Raw genomic sequence first — 17,379 nt, 5'->3', positions numbered from 1 at the left:
CAAGAATCAACTGATAGAGGACAAGTGGACTCGTAAACTCGTAAAAATTAGCAAGTTAACTCGAGAGTTCGATAACCATGCAAACAATCTCAACCAACGGTAACCTATACGTGTTAGTTTTGTATGTACTTCCATCAAGAATACTATGTTAAATGCATTCAACAATTTTACTGCATCATGAAGTGTCCAACAAATGTGACGCACAACTTCTTCATCATTCATCACATGCCAATGAATATATATATCATGCTCTAAAAATTCATTAAATGTTGCATTTTTGTTCTAGGGATGAGACCTCCGATATGTAGTTCTAGCAGTATACATTTGTCTGATGGTTGTGACATTTTTTTTCATTGTACTCTTTCAATGTTAGAAGAATATTTTTAGGCTTCACCATACTTTTTGTTATACCAACAAGCATTGTCTTCTCATTAGTCGTTAATTGATCAACATATGGATGGATGACCAATGTCTTAGCAACATCATGATTATGAAACCCACACAACACCCTGACTACTTATCGTTCACCATTCTTTAGTGGTCTTCCTCTCAACCTAAAGGGACAATCACATTTTTTAGTCCCAGTAACCATCTTTTGTATCCTTTTTGTATTGTCTATATTTGTCACCTCTCTCACAACCCAAGACAACAAATTCTTCCTTCTAGGTTGTCCATTTGTTGTGTCTGACCTCAAAATGATGATAACAAAACCCAACTCAAATGCAACCACCCAAGGCCATTTTAATAACTCATATCGAGAATCAAAAACCTATACAAATAACATAAAACATATTTTAGACAAAGTTCACCTTTCAAGCATTTGTTAAACAAGTGGCCTCAATAACTTAAGAGGGGGGGGGGGTGAATTAAGTTTCAAAATTTCCCACTAACAAACTTTTAACTCCCTTCTAAATGATAGGCTCAGAATGCTAAAGAAGAAGCAAAAATGAATTTAATAATGTTCTTTAAACATGCAAGACAAAATTGATTGAAATAACATAAATGGGAAAATGGAAGAGAGAAATGCAAACTCGATTTATACTGGTTCGGTCACTTCCCGTGCAAACTCGATTTTCTACTATCTCTGTAAATCCTTCACAGACTTACCTTGGGATCCCTCACCCTTGTGTTCAAAGATTCTCCAAGAGACAACCCGTCTCTTGATTACAACTGACTTTCTGATATGAACAGAAAGATTTCTCTCCTTTAGAGTGGATGATACAAATTGAAGTTCCTAGAGGAATTTCTCTCTTTTAGAGATGATAATACAATTTGAAGTTCGTAGAAGAATTCTCAATAGATTTGCAAGTGTTTGCCCAAGAGTTGTTGAGAGAGCATTTGACAATTAAGTTCTCTTAGAATATCTCTCTCTTGCTTTTCGAATTCAGACACACATATATATAGGCCCTTCGTGCCTTTTCAAAATGGTTTGAAGAGATGTGCCTTTTCAAAAATCTTTTTCTAAAATTCTTCACCGGTAATCGATTGCAGGTTTCTAGTAATCGATTACACAGTTATATTTTGAAGGGACATGACTTTTCAAATTGAATTTCAAGAGTTCCGTTGCCGGTAATCGATTACAGCTTTTAAATTTAAATTTCAAAACCCTTCTAAAAGCTGATTTTTCAAAATTGTCTTCTAGTAATCGATTACATTGCCTGGTAATCAATTACCAGAGCCTTGGATATCTTGGAAACACTTTGTTTTGAGGAAAAAACTTGATCTTGAATTAATATATCTTTTGGTAATCGATTACACTGCCTAGTAATCGATTACCAGAGCTTTGATCTCTTGGAAACACTTTGTTTTGAGGCAAAAGCTTGATCTTGAATTAATCTTGAAGCAATGCTTGTTTGTTGAAGCAACCATGTATTAATTTTGAAGCAATGCTTAAGCTTTTAATGTTTGTTGAAGTAACCTTGAAAGCAACCTTGTTTGATTATTCTTTAGCATCATCAAAACTATGTATTCATACATTCACATTCTCCCCATTTTTGATGATGACAATCATTATCAAGTGAATTCTTTTCGACATCATCAAAACCTGCATGATTCATATTCTCCTCCTTTTTTATGATGACAATCATTATCAAGCAAATTCTATTTGACATCATCAAAACCTGCATGATTCACATTCTCCCCCTTTTTGATGACGATAATCATTTGTAGGTTAGGAGTAACAAAAAATATCTATCTGTATAGTTTACTCCCCCTTGATTTTGCAATGATTGCTTATATGAAACAGTTGAAGATTGCATATATTTCATATATAAAAAGTTGTCTCATAAACCATTACTATCTTATCTTTTATCTATCTCTCCCCCTTTGTCAACATCAAAAATAAATCAAGAGCAGATAGGAGAAAAACATTTAGCAATTTATAATGAATTAAAAGAGTAGAGAATGCCATACCGTTCAAGTATCATTTCATGGCCTAAAAGAAAATGTTACCACTTGTTGGAATATATGAGAATCAAATGATACCAAAAGGCCTTTTTCACATAATTGATAAATACGTAATAAATTATGCTTAAGACCATCAATAAGTAAAACATTTTCTGTGGTGGTAGAGGGATTCATACCTATTTTTCTAACTCCAACAATTTTACCTTTGTTGTTGTCTCCATAGATCACATGTTCACTATTTTTAGGAGAAATATGAATAAACTTTGATGTATCTCCCGCCATGTGTTTGGAGCAGCCATTATCAATGTATCAATTTTGCTTCAAGGAGTCCATCATTCATATAATCATATTTTGACTTTGGTACCCAAATTTCCTTGGGTCCTTGTATGTTAGTTTTGAGTAAGGATCCTTTTGGAACCCATACCATTTTTCCAATGGTACTACCATTCTTTCTAATATAACATGTTGATGCACTATGATCATTCTTACCATAGTAAAAGCATGTTAACAAGCGAGAACTAGCCTTTTGAATGGAGGCAAATAAATTTTTATGCATCTTTTGTTGATTTTTAGGATTATATCCTAATCCAGCTTCATCAAAAACACATCGTTGTTTGCCAAATATAATATCTAAATTATTTTTACGAAGAGTAAATTTGGCAAGAGAAATTTTTAAATCTTCAATTTCTTCTTTGAATTTATCACAACATTTACATGAATGAAATGCTTTATTGTTTTCTTGTATTAAGCATTTTGTAGAAAATTGATTTCTATCTATTGATTTTAAAATTTTAACTTCAAATTTAAAATTTTTTAACTCTAAATTTAATTTCAAAATTTAATTTTCTAAACTTGAAATAGTTTTCTTAGAATATGAAACTAATTTGGAAAGTTTGACAGATTCTTTATGCAAATCATTGAATGCATCTTCAAGTTCATAAAAAGAAATAGATAAGTCATAGTTAGAAGACATTACCTCTTCTCCACTTTCATAGTCTTTCGCCATGAGACCTAGATTTATGATTTCATTTTCTGAATCACTTGAAGAATCCATGTCATTATCTTCCCAATTAATGTATGCTTTCTTTTCTTTTTTTTTCATTGAAATTCCTCTTGTCGGATTTTTCCCTTTTTCTTTTAAAGACAGGACAATCGAATCTAATGTGCCCAGGTTGATCGCATTCATAGCATTTTGGGGCTAAGGAGGAATCTTCTCCTTTCTTCTTTGGATTGATGTTTGATTTCCTTTGATTTCTTTTGTTTCTCATAAACTTATTGAATCTCTTCACAAAAAATCTAAAATCATTATCTTCTTCTATTTCATTCAAGTCCTCTTTGTCACTTTCTTCTTGAATAGAAGATGATGAGGTTCTGAGTGTAATTCCTTTATTCTTTTTGTCATTCTTTTCATGTTGATGGAGTCTCATAAATTCCATTTCATGTTCCTGAAGCTTTCCAAAAAGAGTTGCAAGAGACATGTTAGTAAGATCTCTTGATTCTGCAATTGCTGTTACTTTTGGTTGTTATTGCCTGCTTAAACATCTCAGCACTTTGTTAATGAGATCTTCATTAGGAAATATTTTCCCAATGATGTAAGATGATTAACTATATGAGTAAATCTCTTTTGCATATCTTGTATGGTCTCATATTCATTCATTCTAAACAATTCATATTCATGTGTGAGAGTGTCTATTCTAGATCTCTTGACATCAGTTGTTCCTTCATGGGTTACTTGTAATGTATCTCACATTTCTTTTGCATTTTTACAATTTGAGACTCTAAAATATTCATCCATGTCTAATGCAGACGTGATTATATTTTTTGCTTTTAAATTATATTGAACCTTTCTTCTTTCATTTTCATCTCATTCTTCTCTAGATTTTTCTATAGTTGCATTTCCCACTACCATTATAAGAATAAAGAGACCAATTTCAATGACTTCCCATATATTTAAATCTATGACTTTTATAAAGATGTGCATGCGGATTTTCCAATAGTGATAACCCTCACCATTGAAAACAAGAGGCCTATAAATAGAATTTCCCTTAGGAAACAAAAAGTTAGATGAAAGCATAATTATTCTTGAATTTTTTAAACTTTAGACAAGAATCTCGGTCGCTCTAATACCACTTATTAATGCTTAAACTTTGAATGTTTGTTGAAGTAATCTTGAAAGCAATCTTGTTTGATCATTCTTTGGCATCATCAAAATCATGTATTCATACATTCACATTCTCTCCCTTTTTGATGATGACAATCATTATCAAGCGAATTCTTTTTTATATCATTAAAACCTGCATGATTCACAGCATTAAATAATTCAACAATTAAATTAAACACAAAATAATACAATAAAATTACCTCCATAATTGTGAAGAATTTGCTACAACCTTCATTTTCAACTATATCATCCATACTCATGTCAACTTCATCACACATCTTGCGAGAGTTATTGTCCTCCATACAAACTAAAATTGTTAAGGAAAAAAGACTAATAAGTTTCAATTGGCTTCCAAAAAGGAAACTCCAAAAGATTTCCGAAATAAAGAATTCTAAAGTGTAAATAATAGTTATGGAACAACCATTTTGGAACAATATTAGCTTTCTGGAAAAGGCAGTTTGGAAACTAAAAATTATGTTTACGGAACACCTGTCTTGTAAGACAAAATTGATTTCCAGAATAGGCTTTCTGAAAACCAATTATTATACTTCCTGATTGAGGATTCCATTTAACGCTTTTAGTGTTTCAGATCACACACTACGGATTAAATACATGCGTTTTCGAAACAGGCTTTCTAGAAGCATATTTTATTAGTTCCGAATTGGTTACTCTGGAAGCCCCATTTAGTTTCTTAAATGACCATTCTGTAACTACAAATTGGGCTTCTGGATATGTATTTTGGATGTAATGTCCAATAATTCTCTTCCGGGATAGGTGGTCCATAAATTATAAAACTTCACAAAATTAGGGGAGAAGACAACATACCTGGGCATGGACGTGGATGACGTGCCTCACCGAAGTTGTACAACTGCACGTGGATGACATTTTTACTCGTGGAAGAGAATCGCTGCGTGCGGCTGAAATATGCTTGTGAAGTTGAATGCAATTGAATGCAGATGAGGAAGACCTCGTGGAATTGACAACTGAGTTGGTGGTGGCATCTCGTGGTTGCGCGACAGAAGTTCCTTGTTGGTGTAGTGGTTGCTAGAGGAGGAAGGGGAAGATATAATTTGAAAAGGGTAGCTTGCAGTTATTTTAAAATTGGAAGGTGCAGGACTTTTAAAGGGAGGTGTAGGATATAATTACCCAAAGGCAGCTGAACAAGAAGATTATTTTAAAAGCTCATATTTTTGGGTGCAAAATATTCTTTTCCTCTTTCTTTCAACGGAATGGATCTATTTCCTTCAACTCAATGAACTCTATCATTTTTTTCCAATGTTCTACTTAAAACAAAACAAATGTATAATATTTTTGCTAGCATGTAGATGCGTGTATCGACAAGAATAACCTCAAGTGCACATCACTGTTATCCTTAAAGAAAAATATGAACAGCTTCCCATATACAGTATATTACCGTGGTTACAAAGAAATTACACTAAAAATAAACACGTACATAGAGCCTTCGTAAGTAACATCCTCATAAAAAAAGAGATAAAAACGGGTTCCATTTACACAAACTCATCAAATTGATTAAACTTAATGAATCGGGCTCTTATAGTGGAATCAACTTTGATCATGGTCTAGACCTAGAATCCAATCCACAAACTAAGCACCGAAAACACTGTTATCATCATCACGATCCACCACCTTCCAGTTAGCGATTTCAACCCTAGTGATCCACTGCAGTGAAGCTTGTTACTATGATAAGAGCATACCTGTTGTTTCCTGAAGTCCAAGTACAAGACTTTTTGTCAATAATATCACCAAAAACTATCACATTAACAAAATCACAGCCTCTAAGATTTCGACAAATTATTAGGTAGCCTTGAAGCATTATGTTTTTATGATTCTAATCTACCATTCTCTTTATATATAATACATAACTATATTTTTTAATTTGTAATTTATTTATAATATTCAATTATGTTATGTAAAAAAATAGTTAAAATAATTAACATTATAATGATTTTAGACTATCTAATAATTTCTAGTAAGATTTTAATGTATAACAAACCTGGAAGCACAGAAGGCTACCACATAATCCGTCCCAGAACAAGTGAAAATACTAGTTGGATCATCATAAGCATAGCTGTAAGAAGTTGGACATGCCTCCTTAAACTTCTTCGAATAAAACGTGGGATTGCATGTAGAGGGATTCCCATAATTCCCTCTGCAGCAATACTCATCAGTGTTATACACATCACAAGCACTACGACACCCGACGGTTTTGCCGTTAACTTTAACAGCAAGCTCGTTGGGGCAAGTGGCTCTGAGGTCAGAGTCACACCCAGCAGTGGTGCAGTTTCCCTTTCCGTTAATGGGCTTAACGAAAAGGGGCACATTGAAGCCATCAACGAGGCTAACGTCGTAGTAGTCAACTTGTGCTAAAGTGAATTCCGCTAGTGATGCTGGCGTTTTCCCCGAGGCTGAGCATTTTAGGGTTGTGCCGCATGAACCGGTTTGGCAGTTTCCATTTCCGTTTTGGTTGAACTTGCAACCGGTTCGAGCCCAAATGCGGCCGCTCCAGCTGACCGGGGCGGTGAACACGGTGGATTGGCCCGGCTTTAGGACGAAGCCGCCGCCATTGAAGTTTTCTCCCGGTGTCACTGCCGGCCACAGGGTCTCCTTGCAGTAGTTTACTATGGTGAAAACTCTGGCGCACTCGCATGTTCTTTGCCCTGAGTCCTCGTCCACAAAATAAAATGTGTTCTTAATTAGACATGTCACGGTGGTATTGGGAGAAGGAACCATGAGTTTTGTTTTGCTTTTTGAAAAAGAATAAACGTTGGTTCGATTCTATGCAATGTAAAAAGACTTTATGCTCAATATATTAGAAATTATAATAGATATGAATTTTAATGTAATTTTTGTAAAAGTAAGTAAATTATTTTAACACTTTTTGACTATTGTATTATGCCTTTTATATATGTTTTGTTTTGTTTTGTTTTGTTTTCATTTTGGAGTGGATTGGGATCCAAATAAGAGAAAAGAATAACATAAGAAAAGATACATAGGAAGTAATGAATGTGATAAATAATAAGATGAAAAATAAAGGCAAAAACATGAAAAAAATGAAATAAACATGAGATGGAAAAAATATATGGAATAATTATGATTATATTCTTTAGCTTTTTACATCATATCAAACATTATCATTCCTTTTATATCTCTATCTTATTTTCACTAAAAATTATACAAGAGTATAATTTTGTGGATACTTCAATAGTCTTTCTCTATCATTTTTTTTTTCCTATCATGTCATATTTACACTTCTTTTCTTCTCTCTCTTTTCTCATTAGGTGTTAACTACCATGGTAGTATCCATACATTATTTTGCAATTATACAAATACAATCAAAGAGAACAGAATGTGACCACTGGCCAAAAAGAAAATGCAAGAAATAATTGAACATGTAAAGGAGTGAAAAATGCTTTTACGGAATAATTTGAATTTGAGCATGTTATAGAATTTAGAAAACAATTTAATGAATGGGCTCCGACAAACAAGGCCAGTGCAGATTTTGCTATGTATGTATATTTAAAAATGACTATGCAAAAACTATTTGTTACCTGATAAAATTATTGCTAGAACCAAAGTGAATGGTAAGATCGTTTGAAGATGCAATGCCATCTTTGTGTGTGTTTTTCTCGGTCAAGGGATTAAGATACGCGAGGAAGGATGTAATAGCAGCTTTGAATATAAAAGAAGGCTCAAAAAAGAATACGTGCGGGAAGAAAGAATGTGAATCAAATTAAGCAACAAAAGGTATGCATCTTGTGAAAAGAATGGATTATTCTTTTCCAAATACATAGCTGCAAGTTTTTGGTGAATTACATGACGGCAAGTTTATCTAGGTTTTATTCTTCCTACACTTCCACGTATTACAACGGGCCTAAAGCCCAGAGCTATGGTGTGACACGTGGCAACAACTTTCACTTGAATAATATATAAAACTTACTCAAGATTTCATTCGTTTGATATTCATGTAAAACATATGATTACGATTCGCTCTAATTATTATGTGACTGAAAATTTCAACTGTACCCAATCCAGTTCCTCACCTGTTCATAATTGTGATTATCTCTACTATTTTTTTTAATGGTATTTTTTTTTGACAATTTTTGTTAAAATATATGTGAATATATTTTGTTATTGTATTTTAGGTAAGCATATATTTAGTTTGTTAAGCATATACTAGTTTCCGAAATATATGCCTTATATTATTAGTTTTTGAGTTTAATTTCCTAGTTTCCTAAGATTACGTATGGTACATTGTATATATTTCAAGTCAGTAAATGAAATCACTTGAGAAAAATATTCTTTTATGGTATCAGATTTACGATCCTTCTTCTTCATTCCGCAAGCTAAATCGCAGTTCCCCTTCATCTCTCTTATTTCTTCTTCTTCTTCTCACCGCCATGACGGACAACAAGAGTTCTTTTCATCCAGCTCTTGCGGTTTCCAATATACGGAACCATATCTTCATCACTCTTGAAATGGAGAATGTCCAGTACTCTACATGGGCGGAGCTTTTAAAAATTACTGCACATTCTCATAAGGTTCTTCATCACATTATTTCTCCTACCAACGACAAAGCGAAGGTACCTGCGATTGAGGATGAAAAGGAATTATGGTCAACTCTTGATGCTACGGTTCTTTCTTGGCTTTATGCAACCATCTCCAATGACTTGTTGCATACAATTATTGAACCCGATGCCACGGCCATGGATGCTTGGAATAAGTTGAGAGATATTTTCCAAGACAACAAACATTCCCATGAGGTAACTCTTGAGGCCGAATTCTCCAATACTAAGATGGAGAATTTTCCAAATACTTCGGCATATTGTCAACGTCTCAAGTCCCTTGCTGATCAGTTGAAAAATGTTGGAGCACCGGTGTCTGAGAGCCGCCTTGTCATTCAACTTGTTTCGGGTCTCACAAGTGCATATCGAGGTGTAGGGACTTTAATTCGGCAATGTGATCCTCTACCTCCATTTTATTAGGCTCGGTCGATGCTCACACTTGAGGAAGCCGGATTGGCAAAGGAGGCTGCCACGGGTTCAGAGTCGGCAATGGTGGCTTCCTCACAATCCGTTTATGACTCAAATTCCTTACATTCGGACCAGTAGCACCGTGGGAAGCCGTCTGGATATCGCAAGAATTTTGGAAAAAAATCCGGTGGCGGTGGTCATGGGTTTGGCGGTGGAAAATCCAACAGTGCAGGGGGCGACAATGGTGGATGCCTTCACCTTGGCCGAATTACCCACCTTGGGGTTGGATGCCTCAGTGGGCTCCTCCATGCCCATATCCAAACCAAGGATGGGCCCGGGGTCCAGCACCACAGAGACAACAACAACAGCCCGACATTCTTGGGCCACGACCACAACAGGCTTACATGGCCTCTCAAAATGGGCAGTCTGCTCCTTATGTTCCTACAAATATTGAAGCAGCGATGCATACTATGTCTCTGAGTCCCCCGGATCCATCATGGTACATGGACACCGGAGCTACCTCTTATATGACATCTTCTAATGGTAATTTCTCGTCTTATTTTAATTTGAGCAATCATCATGGTATTATTGTTGGTAGTGGTCATAATATCCCGATTCATGGCTATGGTCATACTTGCTTGCCTTCCCCTATCTCCCACAAATGTTCTACATGCTCCTAAAATTATCAAAAATCTTATTTCGGTTAGAAAATTCACTATTGATAACTCTGTGATTGTGGAATTTGATCCTTTTGGTTTTTCTGTGAAGGATTTTTAGACGAGGATGCCACTAATGAGATGTGATAGCCAACGTGATCTTTACCCTCTTACTACTCCTATCAAACATCAAGCTCTTCCTTCAACCTTTGCCGCCATCTCTCCTAAGCTTTGGCATGATCGTTTGGGTCATCCGGGTGCTCCTATTTTAGATGTTCTTAGAAAAAATAAAAGTATTGATTGTAATCGTCTTTCTAGTTCTAGTCTTTGTCAATCTTGTGTTTTTGGAAAACATATTAAGTTGCCATTTGTTTCCTCTTCTACGAGTACGTCTATGCCTTTTGATATTATTCATAGTGATATTTGGACATCTCCTATTTTGAGTTCAGTGGGACATCAATATTATGCTTTATTTTTGGATGATTATTCTAATTATTTGTAGACTTTTCTGTTGGCTAGAAAGTCTGATGTATTTGAGAAATTCTTAGCTTTTCGAGCCAACATTCTCACTCAATTTGAACGTAATATAAAAACTTTCCAATGTGATAATGGGAGGGAGTTTGACAATGGACCTTTATGGGATTTGTGTAAAACTAATGGTATGTCTTTCCGTCTTTCTTGCCCCCATACCTCACCTCGAAATGGGAAAGCTGAACGAAATATTTGGGCTATCAATAATATGTCTCGTACTCTTCTTGCTCATGCCTCTCTTCCTCCTTCCTTTTGGCATCATGCATTACAAATGGCTACATATCTTCTTAATATACTTCCAAGTAAGGTTTTGGGAAACACTTCTCCTCTTCAAATTCTATACCAACGGGATCCCTCGTATTCTCACATTAGGGTGTTTGGGTGTCTATGTTATCCTCTCTTTCCATCCACCACAATCAATAAATTACAACCTCGATCTACCCCATGTGTGTTTTTGGGTTATCCTTCGCATCATCATGGCTACAAGTGTTATGATTTATCTTCTAGTAAAATTATAATTTGTTGTCATTTGATGAGCATGTTTTCCCATTTCAGAAATTGCATTCCCCTTCTTCTACTGCTTATGATTTCTTGAGTAATGAGTGCCTATACAATGCATCACCTTCACAATCAATCTCCAAATGCTTCTGCTCCTCACATGGGCCAACCTGAAACACAAGCCCACCCCTCTACTGGCCCAGATCCCGTGAACCCAGACACTACCAGCCCATATTTCCCTTCAAGCCCACTCGCCTCTCCTTCTCTTAGCCCATCCTTTACTCCTATCTCCACACCAGCGGTCCAAATAGTAACTTCCCCTCCTATTCCCATCCAACAGCCTCGTATGGTCACCAGAAGCCAAATGGGCATTTTTAAGCCAAACAATAAATATGATGATGAGTATGGCTTAGCCACTTTAGTTACTCGGTCTCCATTACCTCGTAACCCGGTTGCGGCTCTTGATGACCCAAATTGGAAAATAGCCATGGATGATGAATATGATGCTCTTATTAAAAATAAGACATGGGAGTTGGTGCCCTGTCCACCTAATGTTAATGTTATTCGATCTATGTGGGTTTTTGCTCATAAAGAAAAATCTAACGGTGTGTTTGAGAGGCATAAAGCCCGTCTTGTAGGTAATGGGAAAAATCAGCAGGTTGGCATTGATTGTGGCGAAACTTTTAGCCCAGTAGTGAAATCGGATACGATTCGCACCGTTCTTTCTCTTTCTCTTTCAAAGGCATGGCCCATTCAATAGTTGGATGTCAAAAATTCTATTATTGTGTATTGTGACAATGTTAGTGCTATCTATTTGTCGAGCAACCCGGTGCAACATCAACATACCAAACATATTGAGATGAACATACATTTTGTACGGGAAAAGATTGCACGTGGTCAAGTTTGAGTTCTTCATGTGCCTTCACGATATCAAATTGCAGACATATTTACTAAGGGTCTTCCGCATGTGTTGTTTGATGATTTTAGAGATAGTCTTAGTGTCCGTCATTCTCCTGCTTTGACTGTTGGATCAAGTGGCCTCAGAATAATTAAGAAGGGGGGTTGAATTAATTATTAATGTGCCTTGACTAATTAAAATTTATCCTTCTTAATGTTACTAGATTCAAATAGGCTTTTACTACTAAGTTAAGAAAGTAATGAACAATAACTTAACCAAAAGTAAAGCGGCAATTAAAAGTACACAACGGAAATTAAAGAGTGTAGGGAAGAAGAAGACAAACACAAAATTTATACTAGTTCGACAACAACCCGTGCCTACATCCAGTCCCCAAGCAACCAACGGTTCTTGAGATTTCTTTCAACCTTGTAAAATCCTTTACAAGCCAAAGATCCACAAGGGATGTACCCTCCCTTGTTCTCTTTGAACAACCAAGCGGATGTACCATCCATTTGAACTGATCCACAAGAGATGTGCTCTCTCTTGTTCTCAATACAACAACCCAAGTAGATGTACTGATGTGCCATCATTTTCTTCTATTTTCTAAACCCTTTTTGCACCATTTTAATTACTGATTGGTCTTAATTGTCAATTAATCAGACAGTTTTATTATTTGGGCTCATTTAGCTAATTTGATGTTTTTAATCTAATTTCAGGAATTAATGAAACATTGGGCTTAATCCGGATTTTGGTTATGGACTTGAAGAGGGCAAATAAAGCAGCGCTTATCTTAGTTCATTTCTAATTAGGAAATTTCGCAATTTTATTTTATGTTGTTCAGTGTTTATTTCGTTTTGGGCCAGAGTATTGTAATAGGGCCCAGTGACTTTGAGTGACTCTTTTCAAATAGCAGCCTTGGGATTCGTGCAAGGGCATTCTGTTATGCTATTTTCATTATTCAGAGCTTTGGTTTTAGGTTTTCACGTTTTTCTGTTCCCTTGTTACGGTTTTCGTTCTTAATGCAAATTTCCGTTTTCTGCTTCTAATTACGAGTTCATTCTTGCTTCTTCTTCTACTTTCATTTACGTTTCTGTTCATTTACATTTCTGTTCATTTACGTTTCTGCTTCATGTTTCATTTGCGTTTTCTGTTTGAATCCATGGAAGGCTAGATTTTCTAGTGTTGTTTCCTTTTGAGGACGAAGCCCAACTCTCTTTGAGGTTTCGCTTGTAATGTGGTTTCCTGACAGTTTTCCCTTCACAAGTTATCCCAATTTCGTGAATATTAATCAGTGCACGCTTCGTGTTCGATTAATTGCCTCTGAGCCTAACTTGCGTTCATGCTTAATGGACGAAGGGCTAACTGGTGTATGTGGTGCCTAATCACGTATTGAAAATCCTAAGTTGATTTTCGCTTAGTAAATTGAAATAGGGTTGGATTAAGTGGTTGACTGTTAGGGACGAATTCTCCATAACCCAGGATAAGAGAATGGCTTCTGAATCAGAGGAAACAACCCATTTTTAATATTAGTAGTTTCGTATTCCAGTTTACTTGTTTTGCTCTTTAATTACCAAACAACCAACCCCCCCCCCCCCCAATCGTTACTGTTACTGCAAGTATATTATGAACATTTGGTTTGTCACTGCTCGTTGGGAAACGACCTAGGATCACTTCCTAGTTACTGCATTTTCATGTTTATTTGATTCGGGTACGGCCTCGATCATGTACCCTCTACTTGTGCCACAAAAGATATACCCTCCAATGTGTTAAGACAAAGAATTTTCAGGCGGTTAGTCCTTTGAATCTTTGTAAGGGGAAACAAAAGATATCTCAGGCGGTTAGTCCTTTGAATTCTCTTGGAAAGAGAGAAGGGAGACACAAAAGAATTCAGACGGTTAGTCCTTCTATTCTTTTGGCAAAGGAAGAAGTGAATGAAGAAGAATAATAGCACAAGTTTTTGAACAATGAACTTTTCTTGGAGGAGAAGGTATTGAACAAAAAACTCGTAGAAGGAAGTTGAGAAATGAATCAGAAATTTCTGTAAAAAAAAAACTTGTTTTAAAATTCATGCCATGGTCACATATTTATAATCATTTGATGACTCAAGTTAAAGTTTGTGACTCTTGGCAATTTCTTTAAAACTAGTCACCTTTTAAAAATTATGACTCTTTTGAAAACTAGTTGTTAGTGCTTAGCTCTAATGAGTGTTTAAAAGATTGGCTAAGATTTTGTTAAAACATAAGCACTTAGACATTGAAGGAAAGCTGGAGTTGCTGCACATGATGTCCAACGTTATGTCAAGGAATCAGATCGGGCTGCACAATGCACAAGGCAAGATAAAATGTCAAATGAAGAATTGAAGCTGCAGGATCCACGATGTCGGATACGATGTCCTGACATCCGGCTCGAAAATACTGGACACATAAATCTGTTATATCTTTAACAGAGTGTGCAGGATCCACGATGTCGGACACGATGTCCTGACATCCGGCCCGAAAATACTGGACACATAAATCTGTTATATCTTTAACAGATTAATGTGCAGTTAGCAACAGATTTGGCGATCTATCTTTAGGAACGAATTAAAAGATAATTAAAGTTCGAATTACAAACTTGAATAGTTCGTTCAGGGATTAAAGATTAAAGATAAAAACTAAAAGATCAAACTGTATCTTTTAGATCTTTAAGTGCAGATTTTCAGGAAAATGATAGATCTCATCCAGCGCAAGCCGTTGCAGCCCAGAAACGCACACTGCTATATAAACATGAAGGCTGCACGAGTTCTGTACCAAGTCCGGGATTGAAGAGTTATTTTGTGAGTTTTGGGACTTGAGTGTTTTGTGAGCCACCTTGATGTCACCCTAACATCAAGTGTTGGACCTGAGTGTGTAGAGTTGATCTCTATAGTGTGTGGAGTTGATTTCTATTGTTCAGAGAGCAATCTCTGGTGTGTATTTGATTTAATTGTAAACACGGGAGAGTGATTGAGAGGGAGTGAGAGGGGTTCTCATATCTAAGAGTGGCTCTTAGGTAGAGATTGCACGGGTAGTGGTTAGGTGAGAAGGTTGTAAACAGTGGCTGTTAGATCTTCGAACTAACACTATTTTAGTGAATTTCCTCCCTGGCTTGGTAGCCCCCAGATGTAGGTGAGGTTGCACCGAACTGGGTTAACAATTCTCTTGTGTTATTTACTTGTTTAATCTGTTCATACAGTCAACTATAATCTCCATGTTCTGAAGCGTGATGTCATGACATCCGGTACGACATCTGTCCCCAGTATCAGAATTTCACTAGTCACTTAAAAAGTTGTGACTTTTGAAAATATCTTTAGAAACAAGTCACTTTAAGAATTGTGACTTTTGGAAATTTATTTTTTGAAATCAGTCACTCGTAATCGATTACCATCAAGGTGTAATCGATTACACATCAACATATGTGACTCTTCATATTTAAATTTTGAAAATCAAAACGTTTAGAAACTCTGGTAATCGATTACAAGTATTGTGTAATCAATTACACAAGTTTAAAATGATTTGAAAATGTTTTATCACTAGTTGTGACTCTTGAAATTTGAAATCTAACGTTTTAAAACATTGGTAATCGATTACATGATTATGGTAATCGATTACAACTTTGTAAATTAGTTTTGAAAACAATGTTGGCTACTGGTAATCGATTACTAGAGAGTAAAACTCTTTGGTAAAAGATTTTGTGAAAAATTCTTGTGCTACTCAATGTTTTGAAAAACTTTTTTAGTACTTATCTTGATTGAGTCTTCTCTTGATTCTTGAATCTTGAGTCTTGAATCTTGATCTTGATTATTCTTGAATCTTGATTCTTGAAACTTGATTGAATCTTGAAACTTGATTATTCTTGAATCTTGATTCTTTGAAACTTGATTCTTGAAACTTTTTGACTCCTGATTCTTTGGGACTTGCTTAAATCTTGATTCTTTCGCATCATCAAAATAATCTTGGAAGGCATTGCTTCCACAATCTCCCCCTTTTTTATGATGACAATCCTGAAATCAAGAGAGTACATACAAGTTTTGTTCTACCATTTACTCATCCCTTTCTCTCCTTTTCTTTTTGAATTTATGCTTAATTTTAAAGCTTTGAAAAAATATAATATCTTGATTTCTAAAATACCCATTTTCTCTCCCCCTTTGACAACATCAAAAAGGCCAAAGTGCGTAAAACATAAATAATTTAAAACATACACAAAGCATAATTTGTAAAACAAACATAAAAGATTCTAAACCATACATAAAGCAAAACATGAATAAAATGAAATTGAAATGCAAACCACATAGTCATGTATCACAACCCATAAATATTTAGTCATACTAAGAAAATATTAAAAGAAATACTAAGTGTTCAAATGTCATAATAATATAGCCAAATACACGGCTAGAAATCAAAATACTAATAATAATAATGTCTAAACTGATGGTGGTGGAGGTAAATCAAGGCAGTCACGAATGATGGTGACATCTTCTTCAACCTTTGCAATCCTTGAGTTCATCTCCTCGAATCGTGTGTCCACTTGACGTTCCAAAGAGTCAAACCTCTCACCAACATAGGTTTGAAGTCCATCAAACCTTTCAAGAATGTTGTGCATAAGAGATGAAAAGTCATCTCTCTGAGAATGTGGTGATGGAGAGCGGTCTTCAATGGCCTGTAATGGAGCATCCTTCTTTACCCAAGAGCCATCCCTCTCTTTGAGGTAACCAAAGGAAGAGACTACATTGGCACCTATAGAGAAGGATCTCTTGACTTTGACAAAGGGCTCAGAGTCAAGAGGGACATTAAAATGTTGTAGAAACAAAGTAATCAGATGGGGATATGGGAGTGGAGCATTTGATCGCAATGCCTTATGCATGCGATATCTCACAAGATGGGCCTAGTCGATTTGACGACCGGTTAAGAAAACCCACATGATTATCAAATCTTCCTCAGAAACCTGTGCAAGGTTGGAAGATCTAGGGAGTAGGATGCGCACAATCAAGTAGTGCATGATGTGGCATTCGAATGCCAATGAACCGACAAGAAGCCTTCCGGTCATATCCGCTTGGTTGGTGCAAACCATCCGGCGGGCATCAAACACAGAAAAATCAAAACTTCCACTCATCATCAAGTGAACCCTCAAATGGTACACTATCACTTGATAATTGAGTGAGATCAAAGAAAAGGGACTGGTTTATGACCATCTTAATCCCATAAACTTTGGAAATCAAGG

At 35.8% G+C, this 17,379-nt stretch overlaps 2 protein-coding genes across 2 annotated transcripts; one reads left to right on the top strand and one right to left on the bottom strand.

Moving 5' to 3' along the window:
* Positions 1–5,903: 5,903 nt before the first annotated feature.
* On the bottom strand, positions 5,904–8,241 carry LOC100782658 (pathogenesis-related thaumatin-like protein 3.5). Its single transcript, XM_003544100.4, has 3 exons — positions 8,137–8,241; positions 6,582–7,245; positions 5,904–6,292 (listed from the first exon to the last, which is right to left on the bottom strand). The coding sequence occupies exons 1-3, from the start codon at positions 8,195–8,197 to the stop codon at positions 6,154–6,156; spliced, it is 864 nt and encodes a 287-aa protein (XP_003544148.2). The 5' UTR covers positions 8,198–8,241; the 3' UTR covers positions 5,904–6,153.
* Positions 8,242–8,862: 621 nt separating this feature from the next.
* On the top strand, positions 8,863–9,570 carry LOC102669767 (uncharacterized). Its single transcript, XM_006596788.2, has one exon. It carries the CDS (start codon positions 8,863–8,865, stop codon positions 9,568–9,570), a length of 708 nt encoding a protein of 235 aa, XP_006596851.2.
* The last annotated feature ends 7,809 nt before the right edge of the window (positions 9,571–17,379 follow it).

Source organism: Glycine max, chromosome 14, assembly GCF_000004515.6.
Source record: "Glycine max cultivar Williams 82 chromosome 14, Glycine_max_v4.0, whole genome shotgun sequence".
NCBI classification, from domain to species: Eukaryota; Viridiplantae; Streptophyta; class Magnoliopsida; order Fabales; family Fabaceae; genus Glycine; species Glycine max.
Note: the sequence above shows the minus strand (reverse complement) of the source record. Positions and strands in the feature narration are given on the sequence as shown.